Genomic DNA, 25,056 nt, shown 5'->3' on the forward strand with positions numbered 1-25,056 from the left:
TGGCAGGATGACAAAAAGCAGACCACAGTGAGTCAACAAAATCCATGGGTCTCCTGGAACATGGATTATTTTCTCTTGTGACTTCATACAGTGGTCCCCACGCTGAAAACTGGCAACATGAGAAAAATGGATTGATGTCTCCAGTAGCAAGGGCATGACATATATAAACTGTTTTTATATAATCTTTTCAAGCCAAGCCCCATATTTTGTCCTCCTCATAATCAGCATTTGGGTATCTGCAGTTTTTACTTTTGTTTTGATACAGCCTAGTAGCAGAGCTTCCATCAGCTTTTGGATGTTTAGCAGAATGAACATGCAACTTCTCTTCTTGGCACTGGTTCTGCTAGGGTAACTGGTTCTGCCAGGTTGTTTTTCCGACCTTTTAAGTGCAGCAAGAATTAATGTACTGGCGGCAGAGCTGTGGAGGAGCAGCTAGGCAATCTGATGAAAAAGGTGATAGGAGTTGAGAGAAAGGTTACACATTTGTAATCCTTTTTGCAAGTATTTATATATTATTATAACCCCAGTGTGCTTCCAGTCACAGCAGGAAAAGGCACATTCAAATAAAAAAAGACTATTTATTTTTTTAAATGTAGAAATGTATGAAGAATTTGGCCTTTCAGCAAGTTTTGTTACATACCAGTCTGGCACCACAGGTCCAAACTATTGTCCTTTCTAATTTAGCTGAGCAAATAAGAAGAGCCAATTCAATTAAAATTAACCCTAACCTGGGATACTCAGTGAAACAAGTTTTTGTCTAGATCATCTAATTCCATTTTTTCTTTTGTGTCTAGAGACATGCAGAGAGTTTGCATAGAGCAGGATCAAGTTCAGCAGGTGCATTTCCACCAGAGCTAGAGAAATGGTGCCTCTTTACATAAGCAATTAATTTGGCTGCTTCCCTGGGGTTCTCTCTTCCCCATTCTGTTCCTTGGTCCTTGTGGGTTCCATTCCACTGCCAAATATTCCAAACCAAATTTCCTCAATATCTTGGTGACTTTCTCCTCTGCTGCTCCTGCCTTGCTTGTTATCCCCCTTATGGCAAAATCAGATACCCATTCTGAATAGATACAGCCTTGGAAGAGAGGTTTTACTTTGCTCCGAAACCCCAGTAAGAATATGAACAAGAATAAAAGAACAAATCTTAAATAAAAAAAAGATAATGACTCAGATCAAAGGCTTTGGTGCTGGATCCAAAAGCTCCATCTCTCCAAGAATGGGACAAGCTCAGAACCCTGTCTATGAAATTCCCGATTCCTCTACTACGAATGCTGCTTTCACTGTGTCACTTCCAAAGATCACCTGCTATAGATCAGTACTTTTCTGGCTATGTAAGGAACCTGAGGTACAAAGCTTGGCCCTTCACCACTGGACAGAAGAGAACTTTACCATTTATGTCTGCTATGCATGGAGAAACAAATTAAACTGTGTGGGGGGGAGGGGGCCTCACTGCATGTCAGCTGCTCAATAGTAACCGTTTTGTGTGTATGCTCCTATCATGTTGTAAATGGAATCTAAATTAACATGACTGCGCTGTTTCACTGAGAAGTAACCTGCCATTTTAGATTCCACTTATTATGGCATTGGAGCAAACGGTAGCTGATGCGCACTAAGTTCCCTATTCTATTTTTAATTTGATTTAATTTGTTCATTTCTCCATGCCCTTTGAAAATAATTTTTTGTTCTCGAGAACTGATCTTTAAAACACTCTCTTGGTTACCTTAGACAACAAGTGAACACATGAACAAGCTCATGACAGAATGAATGACATACACTAAAAATTCAGCTGGAATTCGGGCAGAGTATCAACATTCTAGAACTATCACACTTGAATAGGAGAGAACAGAATCTTCCAAAGTTTCTCATCACGTCAATGAGCAAAACAGCAGGCAGTGCATTTACTGCACTCAGCAGAGCAAACTCATGCTTGTTGTTAACTCCTTGGAAGTTAGCTAATTTTCACGAGGGATGAATTTTCCCCACTGGGTAGAAAAGCAGAATGTTCATGCTTTCTTAAGCCAGTAAATTAATCCACTCCCAGCAGCATTGTGCGTTAAACTGTACTTCCTGACTACAATCTAATCTGAAATATTTTGGGGCTATTACCATCATTAAGGAAAATGCTGAAACAGGAAACATTGGAATGCTGTTGATATTCGTAATCAAGTACACAGCACAAACAGCATTTCCTTTACCAGAAGCTTTTACGTGTTTCCAGTTATTACAGCTAAATGTTTCTTAATTAATGTAGGTATATCCAAGGATAGGGGAAAAATGAACCACACAGTTCCCACTAAAATATACGTGGATTGCATGGCTAATCCCACACAGAGTCTGGAAGGGTAGTAGTAAACTTGCATAATACCTACAAGGTTTTTGGACATTTAAAAATTAATGAAAAAGACTTTAAATCAGTCTTTCTGCTCTACACTTTATAAAAGAGTCCACTCAGAGTTACCCATCTCTGCATGTATGAAATCCCCATCACCATCATGACAGCCTAAATCAGCTGGATTCAAATCCATGACTCTAAAAGCACTAACTACTAAACAGAGCACTGCGGCAGCTTCTCCTCCCAATCTTTGCTCTCAAAATGTTTCGCAGACTGAGAGGAATAGCCCTAGTCCACAAACCATTATTTCAAGTAACTCGGATCTAATATTAAAATCACCAGGGTTTTAGGCTTTTACAAAGTGCATGCATTAGTGTACATGGTAAATGGAGAACTCAGAAATTCCTCTCTCCCTTGAGAATCCTTCCAGTGCTCATACAAATTGCGCACACAGTGCTGACTATGCTTGATGGCCTGACCAAATTGCAGGGCTCATTGTCTCAGTCAGCAGAGCTACCTAATAATGTAGAAACCCAGAGACACAGATCCAAGCAGGGACCAGGTGGCAGATAGTGCTTATGGGTTAAGTGCAGACAGTCAGAAAGCTGGAGGCTGAATTGATTCAGTCTTTGCAGGCTAGCCTAAGCTGCAAAGATTGAACCAATAAACAAATGAACAGACATTCACTTTTGATTCAGGAAATACAGCCACATGCCTGAAGTGGCTCAAGCCAGAGGCTGGGGGGCACTAATGGGCTATGTGTTCACTTCCTCTTCCCGCTGCCTCTAAGGTCTCTGGGATTTGCAGTCCAGACTCACAGCAGCAGGACACTTCAAAGTTGCTCATCACTTCCTCTTCCTGCTTCCAGGGGCCTCTGGGATTTGTAGTTTGCAGTCACAGACAGCACTAAGTAAGCAGGGCAGGGCAGCTCCGTACTGGGGGGAAGGGAAGTTTAACCCTCCTCCCTGGCCCCAGACCCCAGCAGGGGTTTACTGGGGGTGGGGACAGTGAGCCACCCAGTGAGGCCAGTGAACCAGCTCTCACTGCTCCAGCTAGGAAGCAGAGGGGCAGGGCCAGCCCTGCTCTCTGGAGCAGACAGCACAGCACAGCACAGCACAACCCAGGGCTGCAAAATGCTGGGAGGCTGGGGGACTCTGATTTAACTTGCACCAAGAAGGGGTCCAGGACAAAAATTGAATAAACCAGTTCGACTTAAAACAGTTACATTTCATACAACATTCAGCCAGGTTTATCTTAAACCAGTTTTAGCCATTTTGAACATGGTTTATGTGCACTGTATTTCTATTCTGTTACAGGTTTAAACTAGTTTCTGATCACTTAAACTGGTTTATGTGTAACTTCTGCCCCTAACCCCTAGATCAAACAGTTTTCAAACTAACTGGGAGAGAAAAATCCAACCTAACCTGACTGTATTGTCCACCCTGGACATCCTGATGGAGTTTGGCCTGATTGCACAAGCCAAAGCTCAGGAAACCTTAAAAAAAATATTAGATGTCCAGGCAGCATCATTTTCCAAAAGCACCCCTTCACCTCCAGCTCACTAGCAAACTTCATCTGTTCCTCCTGGAGAAGGACCTGGTCATAGTGCTTCTGTACAGGTCACCTCCATGCTGGGTCACTGTAAGTCACTGTCACGGCACAGGGTCCTGCAGGATGGCCATGATCTCCCCAAGGCTCCCTTACCATGCCAAGTTGACCCAATGGGCACCCTCAGTTCTCACCCACCACATCTTTGATGGAGAATATATATAAGGGACACTGCCTTTATGTCCTCTTGGACACGGTTTACTGTAATATCTGACCCCGTGGACTCCCGGACCCCTTGTGGGTCCCGTTCTGCAATAGATGTTTTTGGGGCACCCTAGCCTTATGGGCTATGCATGGCTCCAACCACTCCTCTACCAGGCCCCAAGCCTCGCAGATGGAACTGACGTTGTTCAGTCTGGGCCTTGTTATAATTTGGCCCCCTGGTCCTCTCTGGGCTCTCCGCAGTCCTGTCTCACACTGCGCCCCTCTCTGGTGCTCGGGCCCTCCACAGCCCTGCAAAGTGCTGCGCCCTCTCTGGCGCTGGGGTCCCCATGCTGCTGTGAGTCCCCTATGAGGCCTCGTCCTTCCCCTAACAGCCTCACCCAAGCCACCGATCCTAAACAGCAAACAAAACACAAGCCCCTGAGCTATAACACAAATTCTAGCCGCCTGGCTATAACATTATTCAAGCCACACCAGGGGTGCTCCATCCTTCACCAGTCTCGGGGGCTGTACCTGCAGTCAGGCCTCTCCCCTTTGCTTGCTCTGGGAGAGCTCCTTCCCCCTTGGCTGCTGGTAGGGTACTGCCATCCTGGCCTCAGCCCTGGGGTTTATATGTGAGCCAGGCCCTGCCCCTTCTGGTCAGCTGACCGCTGGCAGGGGTGGGCCACTAGCTCACTCTGGTTGCCTGGGTAACCAGCAGCTGGGGCTCCCCACTCACTGCTAGGGCTCTTCCCCTAGCAGCCCTAGCAGTTTCCCCTCTTTAAAGGAGCAGGGCACCTAAGTGCTCTGCGACAGTCACTCTATGTACAGTTGAACATGAAGATGATGCACAAGCTCCAAATGGCATAGACTGCACCTGCTTGTTTTCCCCATGGGTTAGGCCACCATGAGAACACCACATCTATATACTCTCTGCAGGCTTCTGATGCTATCTTAAGGCCTTGGTAATAATCTTCAAAGCAATTAATAGATCAAGCTTCTGATTCAAAGACCAAACATGAATCTGTGAGCCACCACAACCAGCTGCACTCTTCTGCGACCAAGTAGATCAAAAGATCCAGGGTAGCTGGAAAGAAAGTTCTCTCAGCTGAGGGGATCTGTACACAGATCAATCTCCCAAAGGAGTTCAGGTTAATCCAGAGCTTCTCTTTCATGACACGCTTTTCCAACATAAAAAATACACTCTCCTTTGTAAAACCATTACCAACTCCCTGCAAAACAAAATAAACTCCATGAAGTAGTCAAATTTTTGCTTGGGGTGTGGATTGGATCTCCATGAGTTATGAAGTACTTGAGGAGTTCTGTTTGCTTTAAGGATGCCACGAAGTCCACTAGGGATTGGACTTAATTTTACTTGGAATGCACTTAAATACCTTGGTATACTTCTGCCATACTTTGGCAGGAGTGTGCTACCCAAAGATAAATGGACAGACAAAACATCACCCCAAGTCTACCTAAACAGAAGTATAAGAAAGGCCTATGATTTCTCCTCTTCTCACAGGTAATGTAGGTCTTGCTGCCTGAGCCTATCAGCATGAAGGAAGAAGTTCATATAAAATAGCTTGATTCCACATAAGGAGGCCACACTTGAAAAAGAAGTTGCATTGTGTTCATTCAGAGCCATTCCATAGTTCCGCATGACTACACATCCAGTTAGAATTATTCTCCAGGGCAGCTTCTATGCCCTGATCTAATTGAATGCTCATTGGGTAGTCATAAAGTTAACAACTTTTTGATTAACATTAGCAAGCACATTCACAAGCTAAATGATCTGTAAAGTGTGAACTTGTCTATGGGCTGAAACAGCCCTCTCCTCCCGTTTTCACTCAGCCAGAACCACACAGTATTGCTTTGTTCAGTTAGGAAACACATGATTTCAAAAAGGCCAATAAGCACATTTCTGCATGAAGATAACGATTACTGAATTCAGAATTTTCATGAGAAAGAGTGGGGCTAATAAAACACTGTACATTCAGTGACCGTACACCCTGCTTTCATGTCATTTTCTCTCTACCATCTTCATATTGCACACTGTTTTGCAATCATTTTGGGTTGGAACTACAACTTTTTGTTGGACTGTAAAGTGTCTACTGAGCTACTGGCATCAACCAAACATCAGTAAGAGAACTCTGTGGACTAAGAGCACTAAGAGTTATCTCTGGTCTGCTAAGCTATGATCTCCTATCACATGCCCTCTAGCATTAGGTCCAAGAAAGCACTCCCACAGCAGTGGCTGGAGGTTTACAAATGCTTTTAAGGGAAAGGAAAAAGGATTTAAAACTCACTGCAGAAGAAAGCGGCTTCTAAAGACCGACTCTGCCACCATGCTCATATCCAGAGATCCCACTGAAAACTATGGTAGCTGCAAGTTCTCAGAACCTCTTTTTAAAAAGTAAGGGTAGAAGGGAAGATTACATTTTCCCCTTCCCACTATGGTACAAACATTAGGCAGTATGTGATGAGGGAACAGGCCAGTCTCTTTTTCCTCAGCTCAGAATGGATGAATGAGAGCACACTGCTGGGCTCGTATAATCCCATTCAGAGAGTGACTCAGCAGTGGAACAAAAGAAAACCCACAAGACCAACAGTGGTACCCAACACAAGTGACTTGAGGGAACCTGCAGGTGCTTGAAAGCAAAGCTGGATAATGTGAAGCACATGAGCATGGGCTGAGGTTTAAATAAACTTTGAAGGACCTCCTGAGGCTATTTTTCTCTCCCTGTCTCCAGAAAAGGACATATATGATGCTTTATCCAAAAGAAAAAAATAAGATTGGGGTTGTCCTGATTGTGCATGGATTACTAAAGGAATGCCATTCCTGGACCTCAGTAAACTCAAGTGAGGCCACTTGGGAACATGCAAAACTAAGCTTGTATCCATCCACATGGATTGTTGTGAGGCTGCATACAGGCAATTTCCAGTACAGTTCATGATGAGCCAAGGACAGTATCAGATGGTCAAAGGTGTAGAGCTCCTGAAAATAATCTGAGTAAAACACAGCATTGCAGGTACCACCCAACCTGTACTCTCTGGCTGAAAAACTCCATTCAATCTTAAGATATGCACAACCTTTCCTATCATCCTCATGTGTGGGAGGAACTGGGTGGTTATGGGCTCCCACAACAATTAAGTCTTGCTCTGCTTACTCCCCAGGGGAGTGCGGGGAGCAGCAGGGAGCAGCGCAGGAAGTAGCAGCGGTGAGGGGGCCATGGGAAGCAGTGGTGTGGGGAGCGGCAGGGGCAGCAGTGAGGGGGGCCACGGAAAGTGGCAGTGGTGGGGGGGAGTGACAGGGGGACCACAGGAAACATCGATAGCAGGAGGTGTGGCAGTGGGGAGTGGCACGGGCAGGGGGGGTGGCAGGGGGGGGGCGGGGGGGGGGGCGGGGGGGCTGGGAAGCGGCGACGGTGGCAGCAGTGTGTGGGCATGTGGGAGGGAAAGCAAGGAAACAACGGTGGCATGGTAGCAGTGGGCAGGAGCACAGAGTCCATGCCAGTGCCCTGGGGCCAGTGGGGACCCAGGATGGGATGGCAGGAGCCTGGAGCCTGGGTACAGGGTCTGCCTGGCTGCATTGCATGAGGCTCATATGCAGTCCTCAAGAGCAGCACACGGTCTGGCCCTGTCTCTCTCTCTGTCTCTCACCCCACCCACTATAACCCCACACCCTCCCACAGCCCCCACCCCAACCACATACTGCACACCCATCTACACCCACCCACCATACCCACACGCCACCCCACACACACACACACGCACACACACACGCTGACTCCTCAACCACACCCCCTACATATACTCCCTTACTGTCCACACACAATATACAGTAGGACTGTATTTTTAGCCATTATGCACTCACTTCTAGATACACTTTGCAAACGCACAAAACAGTACAAAAATATTTTTAAATAAAGTTTAAATAAGTTATAGTACATGTTTTATTTTTTTTGGATACAATATTGTTTTTTTCTGGTTTCAAGATTGCAGTACCCTCCCTCCCAAAAGGAGTACTTCCTGGGCAAGCGAAGGGACTTCCAGTGGCAAAGATCAGGGGTTAGGGGGTGGGACTTATGGCCCAAATACGGTGACCAGGGTGGAGCAACTGTCAAGGGGTGGGGCTACCCATGCGACCCTTGATAGCTCACCAAAACTTGGTAAGCTGCCCTCTACCCGAAATAATTGCCCGTGTGGTCCAGAGAGGTCAAGACAGGGAAGCTAATCAGATGTGGTTGCTATAAAGAACCAACAAGTCCTGCCCCCACATGGGCACATCTCAGTAACTTACCTTCCAACTGTCAGATTTATCTCATCTATGCAGGCCTTAATTTTGTTCTGTGCTTCTAAGTGTGTCATATTGTCTGTGTTCACTCCATCAATTGCCATGATGACGTCTCCTATGCATAAACTGGCTATTGCAGCTTTGCTTCCCGGAGTCACCTAAGGTGGAACAAAAAGGGATCCATTACAGAGAAACAGGAGCTTTTCCAAACACATTTTAACTCTGGGTGACTTCCCAGACAATGTTTCAGTAACAGAGGATAGCCCATAGGTCTGCCTTGCTAAAGCAAAAAGTGAAAGGGTGGAAATCAATGAGAGTAGATTATGAATAAAAGTGGACCCGAGCTAATGAAATTTGAATCTGAACCTCAATTTCCTGCCATAGCCAGAAGTATTAATCGAGCATTTTGCCTCGGAACCATATGGAAATGGGGGTGTTACATTTTCCCTATATGCAAAGCTCAAATGTGTACTTTTCAGCCTCAATTACTGATTTTGGACAAAAGAAAACAACAGACAAGAGGGGACACATATGAGAGAGACAGAGCAGACACCCAATGACTCATTCACATCTAGCATAAGCAATGGCACTGAAATTGAGGGTACAGCACCGGACAATCAGGGAGGTGGATGCTCTACAAATAGAAAGATACAGTCCACCCAAAAAAGAGAATATAGAAAAAACAGCAAACAACAAAGTGGCCAAATGCAAAGACTCAGCTCTGGAACAAGCTTTAAGAAATCAGTGTACAGTGAGGCAGGGAGTCAGGCTTAGACCCAAGATTTTGGTTTGGGTTCACCTTTGCTTTTAATAAATCAGTAAGACCCAGAAAAAGAACCCAGGTGGGATTTCCAGCTTGAAATAAGCTGTTTGCATAAAGATATAAATAGAAGCAACACGGGATGGACTGTTGCATAAAATGGCAGAGCTTCAGAAATTTAAAACCCCTCCACAAGGGCTGCAATAAATCTGGTATCATTTAGATCCAATAAAGGTAAAAAGGAGCAGAGGATCAACAAATGGTGCAGATAATCTAAAAGCCCAGATACTGGACTTTGCCTAGTTAAAGTAGAACTCGAGTATCTACCCAAGGCTCTTGTGGCTGATTTCCATTCTTCTATGGATACCAAAATGATCCAGAAAGCACTGCAGAATATATTTTGCTGGGCATCAGAGTGGATTGCGGTAAGAGCTCTTCCAGTTTTAATAAGGAACATCCTTAACTATTCTCTGGGTCCGCTGAGGATAGCTAGGCATTAATGGCCACTTTTCGTTCCATCTGTGAAGTTCCTTGCCACTTTGTGCAGTGATCAAGTCAGGTATCATAAGCCAGCTAGCATGCAGTTTAGTATAAGATGCTTATAATATGGGCCTGTTCCAAAGTCCACTGAAATCAATGTAAAGACTCCCACTAATTGCAGTGGACTTTGATTTTCTCCGAAGACAGTGTTGACTTAATCAGCAGACCGATGAGGGGACAGCATTTCCAGAAGTATAATCTTTTAGGTAAGATGCTAAACGTAACTCATCAGCCCTTATGCAAAGCTCTTTTTGTAAGAACAGTGGAACTGACTCCAGCATCCTAGCCTACATCCACAAAACCAACTCATGCTTGTGACATTCTGCCTTCAGAAAATTCCCTTTCCATGTTCAGCTCAGTGCAGTGTTCTTTGCTTCTCATCCTAAACTACCGTGCTGTTAAACAGCTAGGCTAGGGACAGAAGTGATACATAAACCAGTTTAAGTGATCAGAAACTGATTTAAACTTGTAACAGAATAGAAGTACAGTACATATAAACCTGGTTCAAAATGGCTAAAACTGGTTTAAGATAAACCTGGTTAAATGTTGTATGAGACTTAACTGATTTAGGTCAAACTGGTTTATTCAACTTCTGTCCCAGACCCTTTCTTGGTGCAAGTTAAATCAGAGTCCCCCAGCATTTTGCAGCCCTGGGCTGGGCTGGGCTGGGCTGTCTGCTCCAGAGAGCAGGGCTGGTCCTGCCCTTCTGCTCCCTAGCTGGAGCATTGACAACTGGCTCCATGGCCTCACTGGCTGGCTCATTGCCCCACCTCAGGCAAACCCCTGCTGGGGTCTGGGGCCAGGGAGGGGGGTTAAACGTCTCTTCCCCCAAGTATGGAGCTGCCCTGCCCTGCTTACTTAGTGCTGGCTGTGACTGTGGACTACAAATCCCAGAGGCACCTGAAAACAGGAAGTGATGAGCAACTTTGAAGAGTCCTGCTGCAGTGAGTCTGGATTGCAAATCCCAGAGAACTTAGAGGCAGCAGGAAGAGGAAGTAAGCACACAGCCCATGCTGGCTATGTGCCAGAGAGCTGTGCTTTAGCACCCCCCCTCCCCCCCCACCCCCCAACTTCTGGCTTGAGCCATGTAAAAAGGAGATTTTTAAAAAACTAAGCCCCAGTGGTCCTGTCGTTGCATCAGAACAAAAAGATGAATGTCCCTGTATACAGCTCCAGTGATTTTAATGGGGTGAGGGAGTTGTGTGCACAGATCCAATTGCAAAGTCACGGCCTACAGCACAAACATCCACCTGCAGTTCCATAACCGCTAAGGGAAGTCTTATATGGCTTAAATGATTCTGGGGGAGGAAGGCAGTGATTATACCAGCTTTAATCAATTATTGATGCAGGCAGCCCAAGGACATGAAAAGGGTGGACTGATCCAAAATACAAGCACAGGTTAAAGCATGTCTGAGAGCTGGTATATGCCCAACTTGAGAACCTACTGCCATAATTATTCATCCTTTGGTTTCACAGTCCTTCTTGGCACACCAGACTAGCTATGAATTATCTGAGGAAACCCAGCAGAGCCTTCAGTTATAAATATACCTTGTTTACAGAATATAAAGAAAGCATGCCTAGTATGGGCTGCAAGGCAAAGAACTTCCCTTGGGGTGAGGGGGAGAGAGAGAGAGAGAGAGAGAAATCTACGCTGATATGCATCAACATCACTGTTGTGGTGCACTGTTTAATGGGTTTGTCACGTCTCTTGGGCCAGACTGAGGCTGCTTAGTGTATCCCTTCCCAGCCTCAATAGGACACTTTCCCTGCACATGGAAGGGTGTCATGGAATTAGATGTTTTTTCCTTCATGCCTCTTTGCTATACAACAGAGCTTTGTGTCAAGCCAAGGTGGACACTGATGTGTTTCACCATAGCTGGATACAGACATTTAACACTAATCCAGAGATCTTCAGAAAGTGTTCAGAAAACTACCTAACACTTTAAATTAATTTTTCATAGACAGCATGCCCCATCAATAGCTATGCTATTTGCTAGGCAGAACACAACACATCTATCTCCTTGAAATATTAAGACTGCCCAAATTCAAGACCTAGCTCTGGGAAAATCAGGTCTGGATCCAAAGATATGAAGACTGGGACTGTCACTGAGCCAGCCAATGTGCTCCAGTGCAGAGGAGTTCTGGGGTTCTACATTTGACTTAGTCTGACTTCCTCTGTGACCCTGGGCAAGTCACTTAGCTTTTCTTTGCCTCTGTTTCTCTAACCGTAGAACAGAGATAACTGCATTGCATTCATAAAGAGCAGTGAGGTTTACAGATGATTATTGCCATTCCCTCTAACTGAGAGGATACTAATATTGCCAAATGCTTAAAAAATATATTACCAATATCCCTGGAAGAATTTCACTGAACTATGCAACTTTATAGATTAAAGCTTTCTGAGGCCAGCTATCTGGAATGATCCTGTACTAAGAAAAATATCAGAACCAAGACAGAAAACGAAGGTTTTAAAATAGCTAAGCCTTCTAAAGAAGGCCCAGTGAATCAAAATGCCATTAGGTTGAGTTAGTAGGGTCTGCAGGCAAATATCTGTTCCAGTCCATCAACACTCGTGGTATTGTGTTCCCCTACTTTGCCCACTTCAGAACAGTATGGAATGCTAGCATTGTGGCTGTATCAGATAAATGCTATTTTGGGCATGAGGAAGATGAATGCTATTCAGGTACACTGCAAACATCTCCCCTAATGAAAAGCCAGAAGGATGCACAATTAAAAAGAGAAAAGCCGACTCACTGAAAATGGGAGGTATTCTTATGTATTTCTTAAAGTAATGACTTACCCCGAAATGTCACCTTAATTAAATCCTTTACCATGCTGCTTCCAGAACATACACTCTTTGCCAGGATGAAACTTGTCAGAACAAGAGCAGACTGCTAAAGTAAACCCGTCCCTCCTTAAATGATTAATAATGAGTAACAAAATTTCTTCTCTTCTCCATTTGACTCAGACCAGAGATCATGCCATATCTTAGATGCCTGGCAATGCTGCCTTTGAAATTCTCACCCTTATAAGCAAAGTCACTGAAAGACATTTCAAATGTTAAAGAAATAGGATAGGATTGTGGTTTTATTATTGGTGCCTTTGCTAAGTTTTAGTGATGTTCCTGACTTGTCCTTTTGGGAGGATGGAGAGAGGTGTGTGGCAGCAAGAGGAGACTGAGATGACGGATGCAAACTTATTTGAAAAATGCTCACGTTCAGCTGCAGAATGAAGCAGCTGACCAGCAAACCCCAATAAGAGATTTCCAAAATTAGCATGAGTTTAAATTTATTCTGGAGGTCAAAAGACAATGCACCATGACAACTGAATTCAGAGAGCCAGCTTTGAAGACACAGAAAAATCAATTGGGCAAGAGGTTTCCAGAAGGAACTGGCAAAATATTGGAAAGTATCCCCACCAAAGCATGACATGAGGATAGTGGACGTAGCTTTCTAACTGCTTGTTAATTCAATGACCTCTGCTAGTTGTGCCTCATTGTAGATCAGACGCAACTGGGTACATTTCTGTCTAACTTACCAAGGCTGGAATTTCTTCATAGTACCTTAATTAAGAGTGGGTAAGTTGGGCACCAGCCCCAGGCATCAATTTAGAGGGGGCACCAGAATGGTGGCCACCACAAAGCCCATGCCATCACTGCTGCTGTGTGGGGAGCCTGTCCCAGAGCTGCAACTTGAACCCATACCTGCACCATGGCCAATGAGGCTCAGGACAGACAACCAAAAAGCCTGAGCCTGAACTGATTCAATCTTTGCAGGTTAGTCTAACCTGGCTAGGCTACTTCAGTTTGTAACTGCACAGACATCCCGACCATGCAGGCAAATACCTGCAGTGGCTGAGGCTAGAAGCCAGGGGGTGCCAGACCAGCCCTCCCTTCCCTTCCACAGCGCTGAGCTGAGGAGGGTGTGGCCAGGCCCCAGTAGGACGCTCCAATTAGGGTGGGGTTCCTCCCCCCACCCCAGCCCAGCAGGGAATTAATAAGTAACACAGTGTTTATCACCCCATTAAGAAAACAACAGAGTGACATTACCAGCTACCTGTTGATTCTGCTTTTGTCCTGTCTGCCACAGCACATGTGGTCTGCTAGCTAATACACAGACACCTCTCAGCAAGGCAAAGGGAAGGGAGGAATTTCTACTTAACAGGGAGTAGGGATGGGGGGGGAGCAGCCTGCAGTCTCTGCTGGAGCTCCAGACAGGGAGCAGAGGGAAGGGACCAGCCCTGCTGTGAAGCAGAGAGCCCTGCCCAGCCCAGAGAGCATGCTGGGATACTGGGGTAGTCTAATTTAACTTAAACCAGCAAGGGGTCTGGGACAGACATTGCATTAACTGGTTTAACCCAAATCAGCTAAGTCTGAAACTACATTCAACCAGGTTTATCTCAAACCAGTTTCAGCCATTTTCAAGCAGGTTTATGTGCACTGAACATCTATTCTGTTACAGGTTTAAACCAGTTTCTGATCACTTAAACTGGTTTATGAGTAATGTCTATCCCTAGCCTATGACTCTGCCCTCCCCCATCTTTCCAGTGCTGGGCAAAATGGCCCTCTGCCTCTCTTCCTACCCTTCCTTTTCTGCTCAGGGCACAAAAATGGGTAGCTACACCTCTGCTTTCTCATTCTGCCTTTTGCATCCTCCTGACCACTAGGCAGACTGAGCTGGAAATGCTGACTGGCGGTGGGAAGGTATGAAAAGAAGGGAGAAGAGAGTGGGTAGCCACATGAAAAGGGCAGGTGACATTATTCTGAACAAAAATGGCCTCTGAAAGGCTGATGGAGGAAGGAGAAAGATGCAAGCTCCCAGGCAGTAAGAGGAGGGGAGCGAACCTGACTTTGCAGGAGAGCTGGCTCAGATTGGCTCAGCTTCACGTGTTTTGTAGGTAACCAGCCAACAGCTGCTGGTGCGCACACAAGCACGATCACTGTTCAGCACTGAAAACTCTCTCAACTCGTAATAAAAGGTGTTGAGATAAAGCAGCTCCTGCAACATCATGCCTGAGGCTCTTCTCAAACAAACTTTGCTGTATGTTGCCCTGTTTCCTCAAAGACAGTTGTGTAACATTTTCACATTGGGTCATCTCACTGTTCAAAGGACAAAGCAGAGGTGTGCCTAATAGAAGTGTCTCAGAAAGCCAACCCGCCCACTCCTTCCCGCTGTGCACAAATGCCAACTCCTGGAAATAAAATAGTGCAGCTGCCTTACCACAGCCCTGAGCTCTGAAGCTCTGTGTCAGGCCTGCTTCCTGGTGCATACTCCTGCTGCCCTAAAGTGGCCTCATTTCCACTCATGAAACAGAAGCAAATATGGGAGGGCTGGGTTACTGCTTCACAGCAGTACTCTTAGGCATGGTACTGAGATGGTGTAGACAAGCCCATAACTACCCTCATTAACTGGCATGGGAGAGAAGGCTGGACCACCTTAAGTATGCAGCCTGTGCTTGTGTACAGGCTGCATACTTAGCATTGGGAAGCCAGCTGCTTTTGGTTGGTTGGAAGAAAAGGGAGAGGGAGGCTTCATGCCTCCCTCAACCACCAACACCCTTTCTGAGCAGCATCTCAAACCCCTTCTCTGCCTCTGAAAATTCTGTCCCATAATCAGCCAAATGTGGTAGCAACTGTCAATTCTCCTGGATCACGGTGTATGCACGAGGGCCACCCAGACCTTCCATGCATATGCCTGGGCAGGCATTTTTGGAGGAGTGGAGGCTACCCAGACCTGTCACCATCCCTTTAGGCCACTGAGACAGAATCCAAGAACCAGACTGAGTCCAGATGTTTGGTGCCTCCATGGCTGTAGTTGTATAAGTGTCTGGGAATCAAACCCAGGTCTCCTGTGGGGTAGATAAGGAGTCTACCACTGAACCACAGGGGACTCCTCAGCCAAAAGTAACCATATGTCAACTAACCCCCTACCCCACAGCAGTGTCAAAGTTTGCCAATAAGCCTGATCTTCCCAAATCAGGTAGCACTCACCAGTCATCCCATATGCCTTCTCTGCTGTCCTCAGCCACTCCCTCACCATGGAAAGTCAGAAACCACGAGGATTTGAGGCTGACAACTATATATAGTGAGATCTTTCTACCAAGAACTAATTTAACAATTAAACTGCACTGTGACAGACATCTGGCATTCTATGGAATGAAAGGGAAGATCACCCTTCAGCAGCATTATCAAGGACAGTGGCCCAATGGGTTTGGTAGAAAGCAAGCGATGGGAAGGTCTATTGGTTTCATTCGCTACCTCTACTGGGTTGCCTAACCCTTCCCATCCACAAATGCATCACATCCATCCTTTCCCTGTTTGCATTATCCTTTCAACTTCTCTCTGGGACTCCACAGCCCCTGGTAACCCACTGGTCCACATGCATACAAGCCAGAAGAAGGTAATCAGGAAACAAAACAAGAGCAGAAAAGGCAAATGAGCTGATGTAGGAAGAGATCCACACATAAAAGGGCTACGACCTGAATACCTGACACAAGGAAGATACTGAATTTTAGCCATTTTTTTAAATTAAATCTTCATAATTTTACAAGGAGGAAGCAAGTTTGACCACCTGAAACCTGAGACTCTGCTTCTGCCTTTGTTTAAGGTAATTTGCATCATCACAGAACCTCATCACAGAGCTCAGAGACACCTAACCACATAAGAAATACCCGCCCAGAAGAGCATTCCATCTTTTTACTCCTCTGTGAAAAATGAAACACCATAACCAGAAGGAAATACGACTACGCCCTGCTTACCACCAAACAACTTTGAGGTAAACAGACTATTCCAACATTTCTCTGACCCCAATCTGCATATAAAATGAACTGCTCCAAACAGGAGAGTTTACCACACCTTCAACTCTCCTATGAAATATGAACTTTCATTTTTACCCAAGAGAACTTGTACAATCTTTTCTCCCATGCCTGAAGAAGGATCCTTGTGCCCGAAAGCTTGCAATTAAAGACATTTTTTCATAGATTTCATAGACATCAGGGCTGGAAGGGACCTCGGAAGATCATCGAGTTTTTCAAAAATCTAGTTGGTTTAATAAAAGATATCACTTCTACCAGAAGTCCTGATTCCTTTTGCCTTTAGACCAATACGGCTACAACCTGGATACCTGAGATAATAGATCAGTAATTATTAACCAGGGAGCCATAGCATCCTGGAGTGCCACACAATATTAGCAGCTAATAAAAGAAGAGATTTCTAATAGGAATAATCCATAGTGTCAATAAATATTTTGACCAATTGTGGTCTGAGACTTTTGCAGCAAAAGAATTGCTCTATTATTTTTCTTTAGTTGAGAAACAAGTCCAAAAATGTTGAAAACGAAAACCACTGATATAGTTATACAGATGTTGGTCAGACAAGCCAATGGCTACATAGGTGTAAGATCCATCACCACCTAGGAGACAAATTCAAACACTAAATGTAATCCTTCTCCACCCGCACGTGCTTCTGTTTGGCCATGAGTAATATGTTCAGCATTTGGAATATTATGCTAAGCAACATGCTTTCTGCCAATGAATGCATACAGCTGGGTCAGCAGAGATCAGAAGCTATGAGAGAATTCAGGCAAATACATTTTCCTGTCTCATTAAGAGAGGAAAAACAGGCACTGCTGTTCCTTTCATATCATTCGTGATACTTGACGTCTAATCATCTACAGCAACAAGTTAGGGGAATACTTAGTCAGCCACTGCAGCAGAAGGAAGATTGCAGGCTACTTTTGATTGACCTATCTACATATTAGCTCCAGGAGAAAGCAAGTCTAAGTGGCAATTCTACTACTCTCCTGAGAAACCTGTTTTAACAGTGGCAGCAAGTTTCCCTGAAGTCAGTGCTCTATTGTGTAATAATCCCTGGCAACACCCAGGCCATTATCATGTTCCTGTTTGTCTTTAGCCTGTTTATTTAAATGGATGGGACCACGTGGCCCCCAGAAGAACTGCTGGTTTGGTTTCTCAAAAAGCACGCATGTAGAAAAGGGAAAAAATCAGGCATCTGACACTGGAGATAGTGGACTGCCCTGAAGAAGACAGTGCAAATTTCCAGTTTATTCCCTAGGAAAATAATACACTTGAAATCTGATAAGTGAATAACCTACTAGCCCTTAGCAGATAAACAGGCTAACATCATCTTGAAAGTGCAGTACCTTCACCCCAGGTGCCACCCTGCCCTGCCCCTTTTTATAGAAGTAGATAATCCCCAGGTGGATATAGCCTGGTATTGCGTAGTTTCCAGGATGCCATTGGGAGTCTCATGCCAAGGTGGGTTTCTAGCAGCTATTCTACTGGTTGGTATAAGTCTCTATTCACCCAGCCTCTCTCCCACCCCACTCACCCCCAGTACCAGTAACTGTCCCTCTCCCTAAAGCAGGGGTGGGCAATTATTTCAGGTGGAGGGCCGCTTACCCAGTTTTGGCAAGCTGTCAAGGGCTTCGTGGGTAGTCCCGCCCCTTGACAGGTGCCCCACCCCCTGGTCACCATCTTGGGACCAATGTCCACAGGGTCAGCACCAGTAGGGACCAGAGCAGGGCACAGACTGGCAGGGGTCTGTGGAGCTGGGCTGGCCTGCACGAGAAGGGAGAAGGTGCTGAGTGCGGGGAAAAGCGGCCCCTCCCCCACCCCATGGCCAGTGCTCCCTGCTGCAGCTGCTCGCAGCCCACACAGGGCTGTCCGGAGCAGGCACAGGCAGCCCCATGCAAGCTGTGAGGGGCTGCTGCACGGGGCGCTGGCCACGGGGCAGGTAAGGGGCCGCTTTTCCCCACGCTCAACACCAGCTTGTAACCCACCCCCGCTGCCAGCCTGGGCCCCATGCCAGCTCCAGGCTCGCCTGTCAGGGCTGCGCATGGCTGCAGCAGCTGCGGCCCACACCACCTTGTACCCCCCCCCCGCTGCCAGCCTGGGCCCCATGCCAGCTCCAGGCTCGCCTGTCAGGGCTGCGCATGGCTGCAGCAGCTGCGGCCCCCTCACTTGCCGCACCGGGCAGCATTTGCCACCACCACCTCTGGGCTGCCCAGCACACAAGCTCTGGGCGGCAGCAGCAGCCAACACTACCCAACGTGGCAAGCAGGGGGGCTGCAGCTGCTGTGTGCAGCCCTGACAGGGCCCAGGCTGGTAGCGGGGCTGGGTTACAAGCTGGTGCTGAGCGTCAGGAAAAGTAGCCCCTCACCTGCCCCATGACCGGTGCTCCACGCTGCAGCCACTCGCAGCCAGCATGGGGCTGCCTGTGCCTGCTCATGCAGGCTGCAAGCGGCTGCAGCACGGAGCGCCAGCCATGGGGCAGGCGAGGGGCTGCTTTTCCCTGGGCTCCTTCCCCTGTTCCCCCCCCCACTTACCTGAGGTTCCAGCGCCAGGGCAGCCACATGGTCCCAGACCAGAAGCCCCTATTGGGGCTTCTGGCTGGGGAGGCGGGGGAGGGGGGGGCCTGCTGTTGTGGGAGACCCCTGGGCTTCCCCTCGGGGCCTACTCCCCCACTGCCCCTGCTTCCTGTCATTTTTGACAGGAACCAAAGACAGATAAATATTAATTCTCTAAATTTTTTAGGGGCCCCACGGGCCGGATAGAATGGCCTCACAGGCCGCATCTGGCCCATGGGCCATATTTTGCCCACCCCTGCCCTAAAGCCTCTACTTTATATGTATCTGATTCTGCATTGCATCAGGGACAAATGGGGAAGCCTTGTCAAGCTGGCAAGTCAGTAAGGAAATGGGTTTAAGCCAACATCCAAATGGCAGCTGTGCAAGGTGTGTCTGGACCATAAAGCTGCCAGCTGCATTGTGACTGACTACACTAAATCCTCCACCATCACTAAGACAGCAGAGGTGTACTAAGGGGAAATTCAGGTCCTGTTTTTGGACCAGCAGACAAGGCCTGCTATTGCTTTCCATCAAGGAAGAGTCTAGGGCAGTGGTCACCAACCAGTGGATCTTGATCCACCAGTAGATCTCTGCATACCAGAAAACTTCCACACACACTGGAAATTGGAGAGGACTGTACTCACCAGCAGGAGAATGAAGCAGAGCTCCACAACCGGGTTAGACTGGAGAGACTGGGGACCAGAATCTATTCCACCTATTGGGCATCCAAGTGGAATCAGGCACCTAACTGTGATTTATTCCACTCTGTTCAAGTCCCTGAAAATCCATTAAGGAACCTGTTTTTGTAACAGGCCATCATCTCATCTTTAAGGCTGACTCACAAAAGAGCAGTGTGGAGGAGATGCAGTAGAATCCAGACCTACATCACCAATATTGTTCTACTGTGCATCAGCGTCCTGCCTACTCCCACAGACAGCTTCCTCAAAGCAGCTGTACTAATGCTGTGTTACAAGGTGAAAGTAAACACACTTCAGTGTGATGGCTGCCTTGTGTTTCATTTTGTATACAAGTTCCTTATTTCATCTTCTTGACAGCAGGACTCTTGGAGACATGGGGATATGACAAAAAAATGAGGTGAGCCTATCTCTGCACAGAGTCTAGAAACAACCAAATGATGAGAAGACCCACATACCACAGGAAGAGAGCTCCAGAATGTCTTGTTAGGGTGCTCTCACTGCACCTGGCTTTCCACTTCAGACTACTGATAAGCTTGAACCCCTCTGGTTGCTGGAAAGAAGGAAAAGGAGATCTTTCCCTCACTTTTTATGGCCTTATGGCTGTTGTGTACAGCCAGGGCAGACTGCGCTGGACAGGACAGATTACCTTCATGCATACAATGACAGTGTGGGTTCTGCACAAATTGCTAGCTTTAGTCCTTACACCCAGCCAGAAAAATTCCCTACTGACCAGGAACAAGGAGTCCTCATACCTGTATATTTTAGACAACAACCCCATTGTAGTCAACAGAACCACACACATATACAAGGGTTGCAAGGCCCCTCTGTCATATCTTGTGATAGGAGTGCTGAGACACAGTATTTCCATTGAACAATCTACCTGATAACCTACTCCTTCCCTTCTCACAGTGGAGTTCAGTGCTGGCTTTCAGTTATCATTAAAGTCAGCAAGTGCTGTTCTGTCATCTTTTGGATGATCAGAAGTCACTGACTGCATCTACCTGATGTGCCAGGTGTTCTGCAAATAACTCGAGTCATTTGCCCATTAGTTAACTGTTTCACTGTTCATGGACAGTATAATTCTGTTCACCCAAGCTGTGCCATAAATGTTGCAAGGTTTAGTTTTGCTGTAGCACCACGTACTCTGAGTGTAATTCATGTGTCAAGAACTGGTTGGTAAAAATCCTTCAGAAATGTACATATGAAGACTACGTGAAGCCACATTTGCACCTCCCCAAAGCCCTTTCCCAGCCTGTTGCCTCTAACAAGACATCTGAAAGACAAGGGGAAGAAGCCTTGTATATCTCTAATCAGAAACACTGAAGTGTTAGAACTAGATAGTTCTGTGGTAGGTATACAATCCTAGGTACATTCCCCCTTCCTGGCTCTTAGCTCTCTCCTTGCTTACACACACCGGCTATCTTCTCCATATGGAAAGCCAGCCCAACCCTAAAACCTATTAAAGTAACCGCACCCACTGTTTCCTTTGGCAGACAGTGGAACATTCCAGATATTCTCTGGGTGTAAAAGCCCATCCCATATCTAGCTTAGTCTTCTCCTTAAATTTCATACCATGACTGCAGGTTATTCTTTCTGCACAGGAAAAAGGCTACATCCTAGATTCTGGCGTGGCCCCAAGGCATGTTAGTATATTATGACTAATCCTCCTCATATTCAGGAGCGTGAATAAAGAGCTAGTCCGTAGGGTTCAGTTTCCTTGAGCAGTTCACTACATGGAAATGATTCTTCTTTTCAAGGCAGCCTGTAGCTTGCTCCCCTGAGCTGCTCCTCTCCTCTTTTCTTCAAATATTTCTCTAGCAATCTCAGGCCAATCTCAGGCCTGGCACAGGCAGCTACATCTGCACTGATGCAAAGAAAATTGCAGCTGTTTATGCCAGGGCCAATTTCACACCGCATACTCACATGCATTTAAATGGGCCGAGTTTTCCCCTTGAATAGGGCAAGCAGGATTTAACCCCAAGTCTAATGTTGGGCTATAAAATCCAAATTATAACTCTAAACCACACTGCCCAGGTTACAGAAAAAACTGAGGTTAAATAAACTTTATGAATGCAATTAAAAAAAAAACAAACCCTTTACCTCCCTTTACTTCCTGCTACCTCTATTGCTGAATTTCATTACTAGACAGTACATCAGACTAGTTCAGGATGCTGTAGTTGAAATTAGTGATAGGCATAACACTGAGATCCCAAAGATCTTTAATACGTCCACAAAACTGGACTGCCACATAACTGCTTTTATTGAGAAAACAGTTATCACAGCAAAATATATTAATACAAGTGCAACTGCTTTGGGCCTTTATCAGGATTTTTTTAAATTTATGGGCAAGGCTGTTTTTGTTATGATATGACATGGTTTGAAGCCAAAATCCATAAAGCCTGCATTATTTCAATCAAAATTCTGTTTAGGATCAGCACAGCATTGAACACAAATTAGGTTAAGAACATGGGTTTATAGGATAAGACCAGACATTTGTGACTGGGAAGATGACCAAGTCCAGGAGGTTCCTCAACATAAGATGGAAATGAACCAGAGATAATAATCCATGTTTCATTAGTCCCTAGTCAGAGGGGGTTCTATGATGTGTATGCCCTTTATACAGACATCTACCTTATAAGCAGGGATCCGAGTTTCCTGTTTCCCATGGAAGAACAGAGAAAACAATGGATTCCCTGTTTTTATCAGAGAAAATGCAGTTTTCTGGTTATCTAGTTTGCACAATGTTTTAGGGATGCAAAGTGTTTGATGATATGTCCCAACAAATAGACTTTTGCAGTGTGGTGGTGGCCATGGCCGCCGTGCGGGTGGGACAGTGGTGGGGATGGCTGCATGCCACCCAATCACCACCACACTGCTGCTGCCACCCTGAGCCCAGCCGCACAGCTCCAGGCACAGCTCCACAGCGCCGCAGGAAGGTTCTGTATGCAGCGGCCGTCTCCGCTGGCACGGCCCCACAGGTAAGTGGCAGCAGCCACCATGTGCAAGCCCCCCAGCCCCGCCAGCCACCATCCCTCACTGCCACTGCAAAGCTGGCCATAAAGCTGTGCAGCCGGCCACATGCAAGAACGGGCCCGCCGGGCCACATGCAAGCCTCCCCTTCCCTCTCCCCTGGGCAGCCAGCCAGGCAGCATGTGTGCGGCCCGCACATGGCGGGCACCACCACACTGCGCCCCGCATCACTTGCCCACAAAGCCCCCTGCAGAGGGGCACCCCTGCCCTCACCCCCTGGCCCTGCACCCCTGCCCTCACCCCCCGGCCCTGCTCCTGGGAGTGGGCACAGGAACACATTCCCCGCTTCTTGATCTACCCCCCAGCACCTTCCCTTTCCCCCCACACACACTTACCTGCTGGGGCGGGTGTCAGTGTCTGTGTGTGCCTCTGTGTCTGCCTGTCTGTGACTGCATGCGTGGGTCTGGGGGGCTGTTGTGAGGGGCATCAGGAGGGCTGTTGAGGCTGTGGGGGGAAGTGCGGGGCACCAGCAGCGCTGTAGAGGGCCTTTAATTTTTATCATGGATTTGGGGTTTTTAATCAGAGAATTTGCAATTTTTAATCAGAGAAAACCAGGATCCCTGCTTATCAGTGCCTCCTCCCATTCAAAATCTGATTTAATTCCATTCACCAGATCCACTAATCTCATAGGACATTATCTGGGGGAGGGGAGGGGGGAAACAGCCACAGAGTAACTCCCAAAAATCCACTACCCTGTATTGTGTCAGTCCAGAGCCTGAAAAGTACTTGAGATAAGATGCATCCTAGCAATCCACAGCACAGCATCTTCAAAAGATTAACAAAGACATGGGGCCAAGCCCTGTCTGCATGAACAAACTGATCTAAATTTTCTTCCTAGTATGCCTATGCAAGGTAGTTTGGTTTTTATGTAAAAAGAACTTGAAACAATTGACTTAACTTTAAAACATTTTTGGAGACATTTTTGAAAAAGGAAGTTGAATTCAGCATGAAAGTATCATGAAGAGGTGTTGAGAACTCCTCCCTGCTCCATTCCAAACATCATGCCAATGACTCAAGTGATTTAATGAGATCTGGGAGCAGACTATGATTGGACTGAGAAGACACCCTAGCATGTTGGAGCCCGAAGCAGTTTCAAACATCTAAGTAAACGATAAGAAGCACAGTGGAAACATGATAGACTTTTGCATCTCTCTCATCTAAAATAAAATAAGATCTCAATGCCATTTGCTGCTATCAGTGCATTCAGGGCACTGTACTGGGACTCAGGAGACTTTTGCTCTCAACAACAAACATCCTTATGAAAGTCATTTAATCTACCATTTGTTATCATCATTGCTAATGAACTCAAGGGGAGAAAGCAAGTACTTGAAATATTAAGTGAAAGTAAAATAAAAAAGGTTAAGTAAAAACCAACTTTGCATGTCTCGAATCCTTGGGGGTAAAATACAAGAATAAATAAATCATGCAATCGTTTTTGTATTTTTTTCCTTTAGCTTTACTCATAGCCACAACCTCACATGAATAACTCTGCAATTATTAGTGAAGTTGAAGGCAGAAAAGCTACCCTGTTATTATGTACCCATCAGCACTGACAACAGCAAGAAGCAGAACTATACATTTAAAGAGCTATCAAATTAAACATGCTTCTGCTTAAAAAATCTTTTTTGCCTGCTACTGCTAAATCAGAGATGTACAGCAGCTCATAAAAGTTCATAGTATACATCTCTGATTCAGTTAGTCTATAAGGTACAAATCTACCTGCCTGATGCCTAGCACAAAGGGAGTATGACACTAGATTGGGGCTGGCAAAGTCCAGCCCATGGGCCAGATCGGGCCTGTGGTAGACTCCATTTCCCAACAACCCCTGCCCACATTGCTGCAGCCAGTTCCCACAGACACCCCAGCAGGGCGGGGACATGGGGGGGGGTGCAGGGTTTCCATGGAGACCAGCCCCAGCACGCTGGCAGGGCATGCAGCTGGATGGCGTGCTGCTCCGGGGCTGGAGCACGGAGCCATGCCTGCACGACCCAGGCAGGGGCACGAGGCAGTGGATCACAGCTGTGCCCCAGCTCCAGGCCATGCAGTCACCACTACAAGATCCCAGTCCTGGCCACCACAAAACAGCTCCCCGCCCAACTGTGCTCCCTGTCAGCGCTGCTGGGGCCAATCTCAACGTGGGAAATGGAGTCTGGCTGTCGGCCGGATCTGTCATTTTGGCCACCCCTGCACTAGATGTTATTACAGTACAAATAAAACAAAAACACACAAGTCATAGATCAGCGGAGGCCAACCCTTTTGGCAGGCATGCCACAAATTAGCCCCACATC

At 46.5% G+C, this 25,056-nt stretch overlaps 1 protein-coding gene across 6 annotated transcripts in view; it reads right to left on the bottom strand.

Moving 5' to 3' along the window:
• Positions 1-25,056, bottom strand: part of PDLIM1 (PDZ and LIM domain 1) — a 74,346-nt gene that overhangs the window by 43,296 nt on the left and 5,994 nt on the right. For 5 of the 6 annotated variants that reach the window (XM_025193189.1, XM_006036812.3, XM_025193186.1 and 2 more), the window contains one exon: positions 8,382-8,533. In XM_025193189.1, the coding sequence (XP_025048974.1) occupies positions 8,382-8,533 (152 nt within the window). Of the gene's footprint in view, positions 1-8,381; positions 8,534-23,665; positions 23,832-25,056 lie in introns of those variants that run through there. The other variant, XM_025193188.1, reaches the window with a different exon arrangement.

The sequence above is a fragment of the Alligator sinensis genome, unplaced genomic scaffold (genome assembly GCF_000455745.1).
Source record: "Alligator sinensis unplaced genomic scaffold, ASM45574v1 scaffold1277_2, whole genome shotgun sequence".
NCBI lineage: Eukaryota > Metazoa > Chordata > Crocodylia > Alligatoridae > Alligator > Alligator sinensis.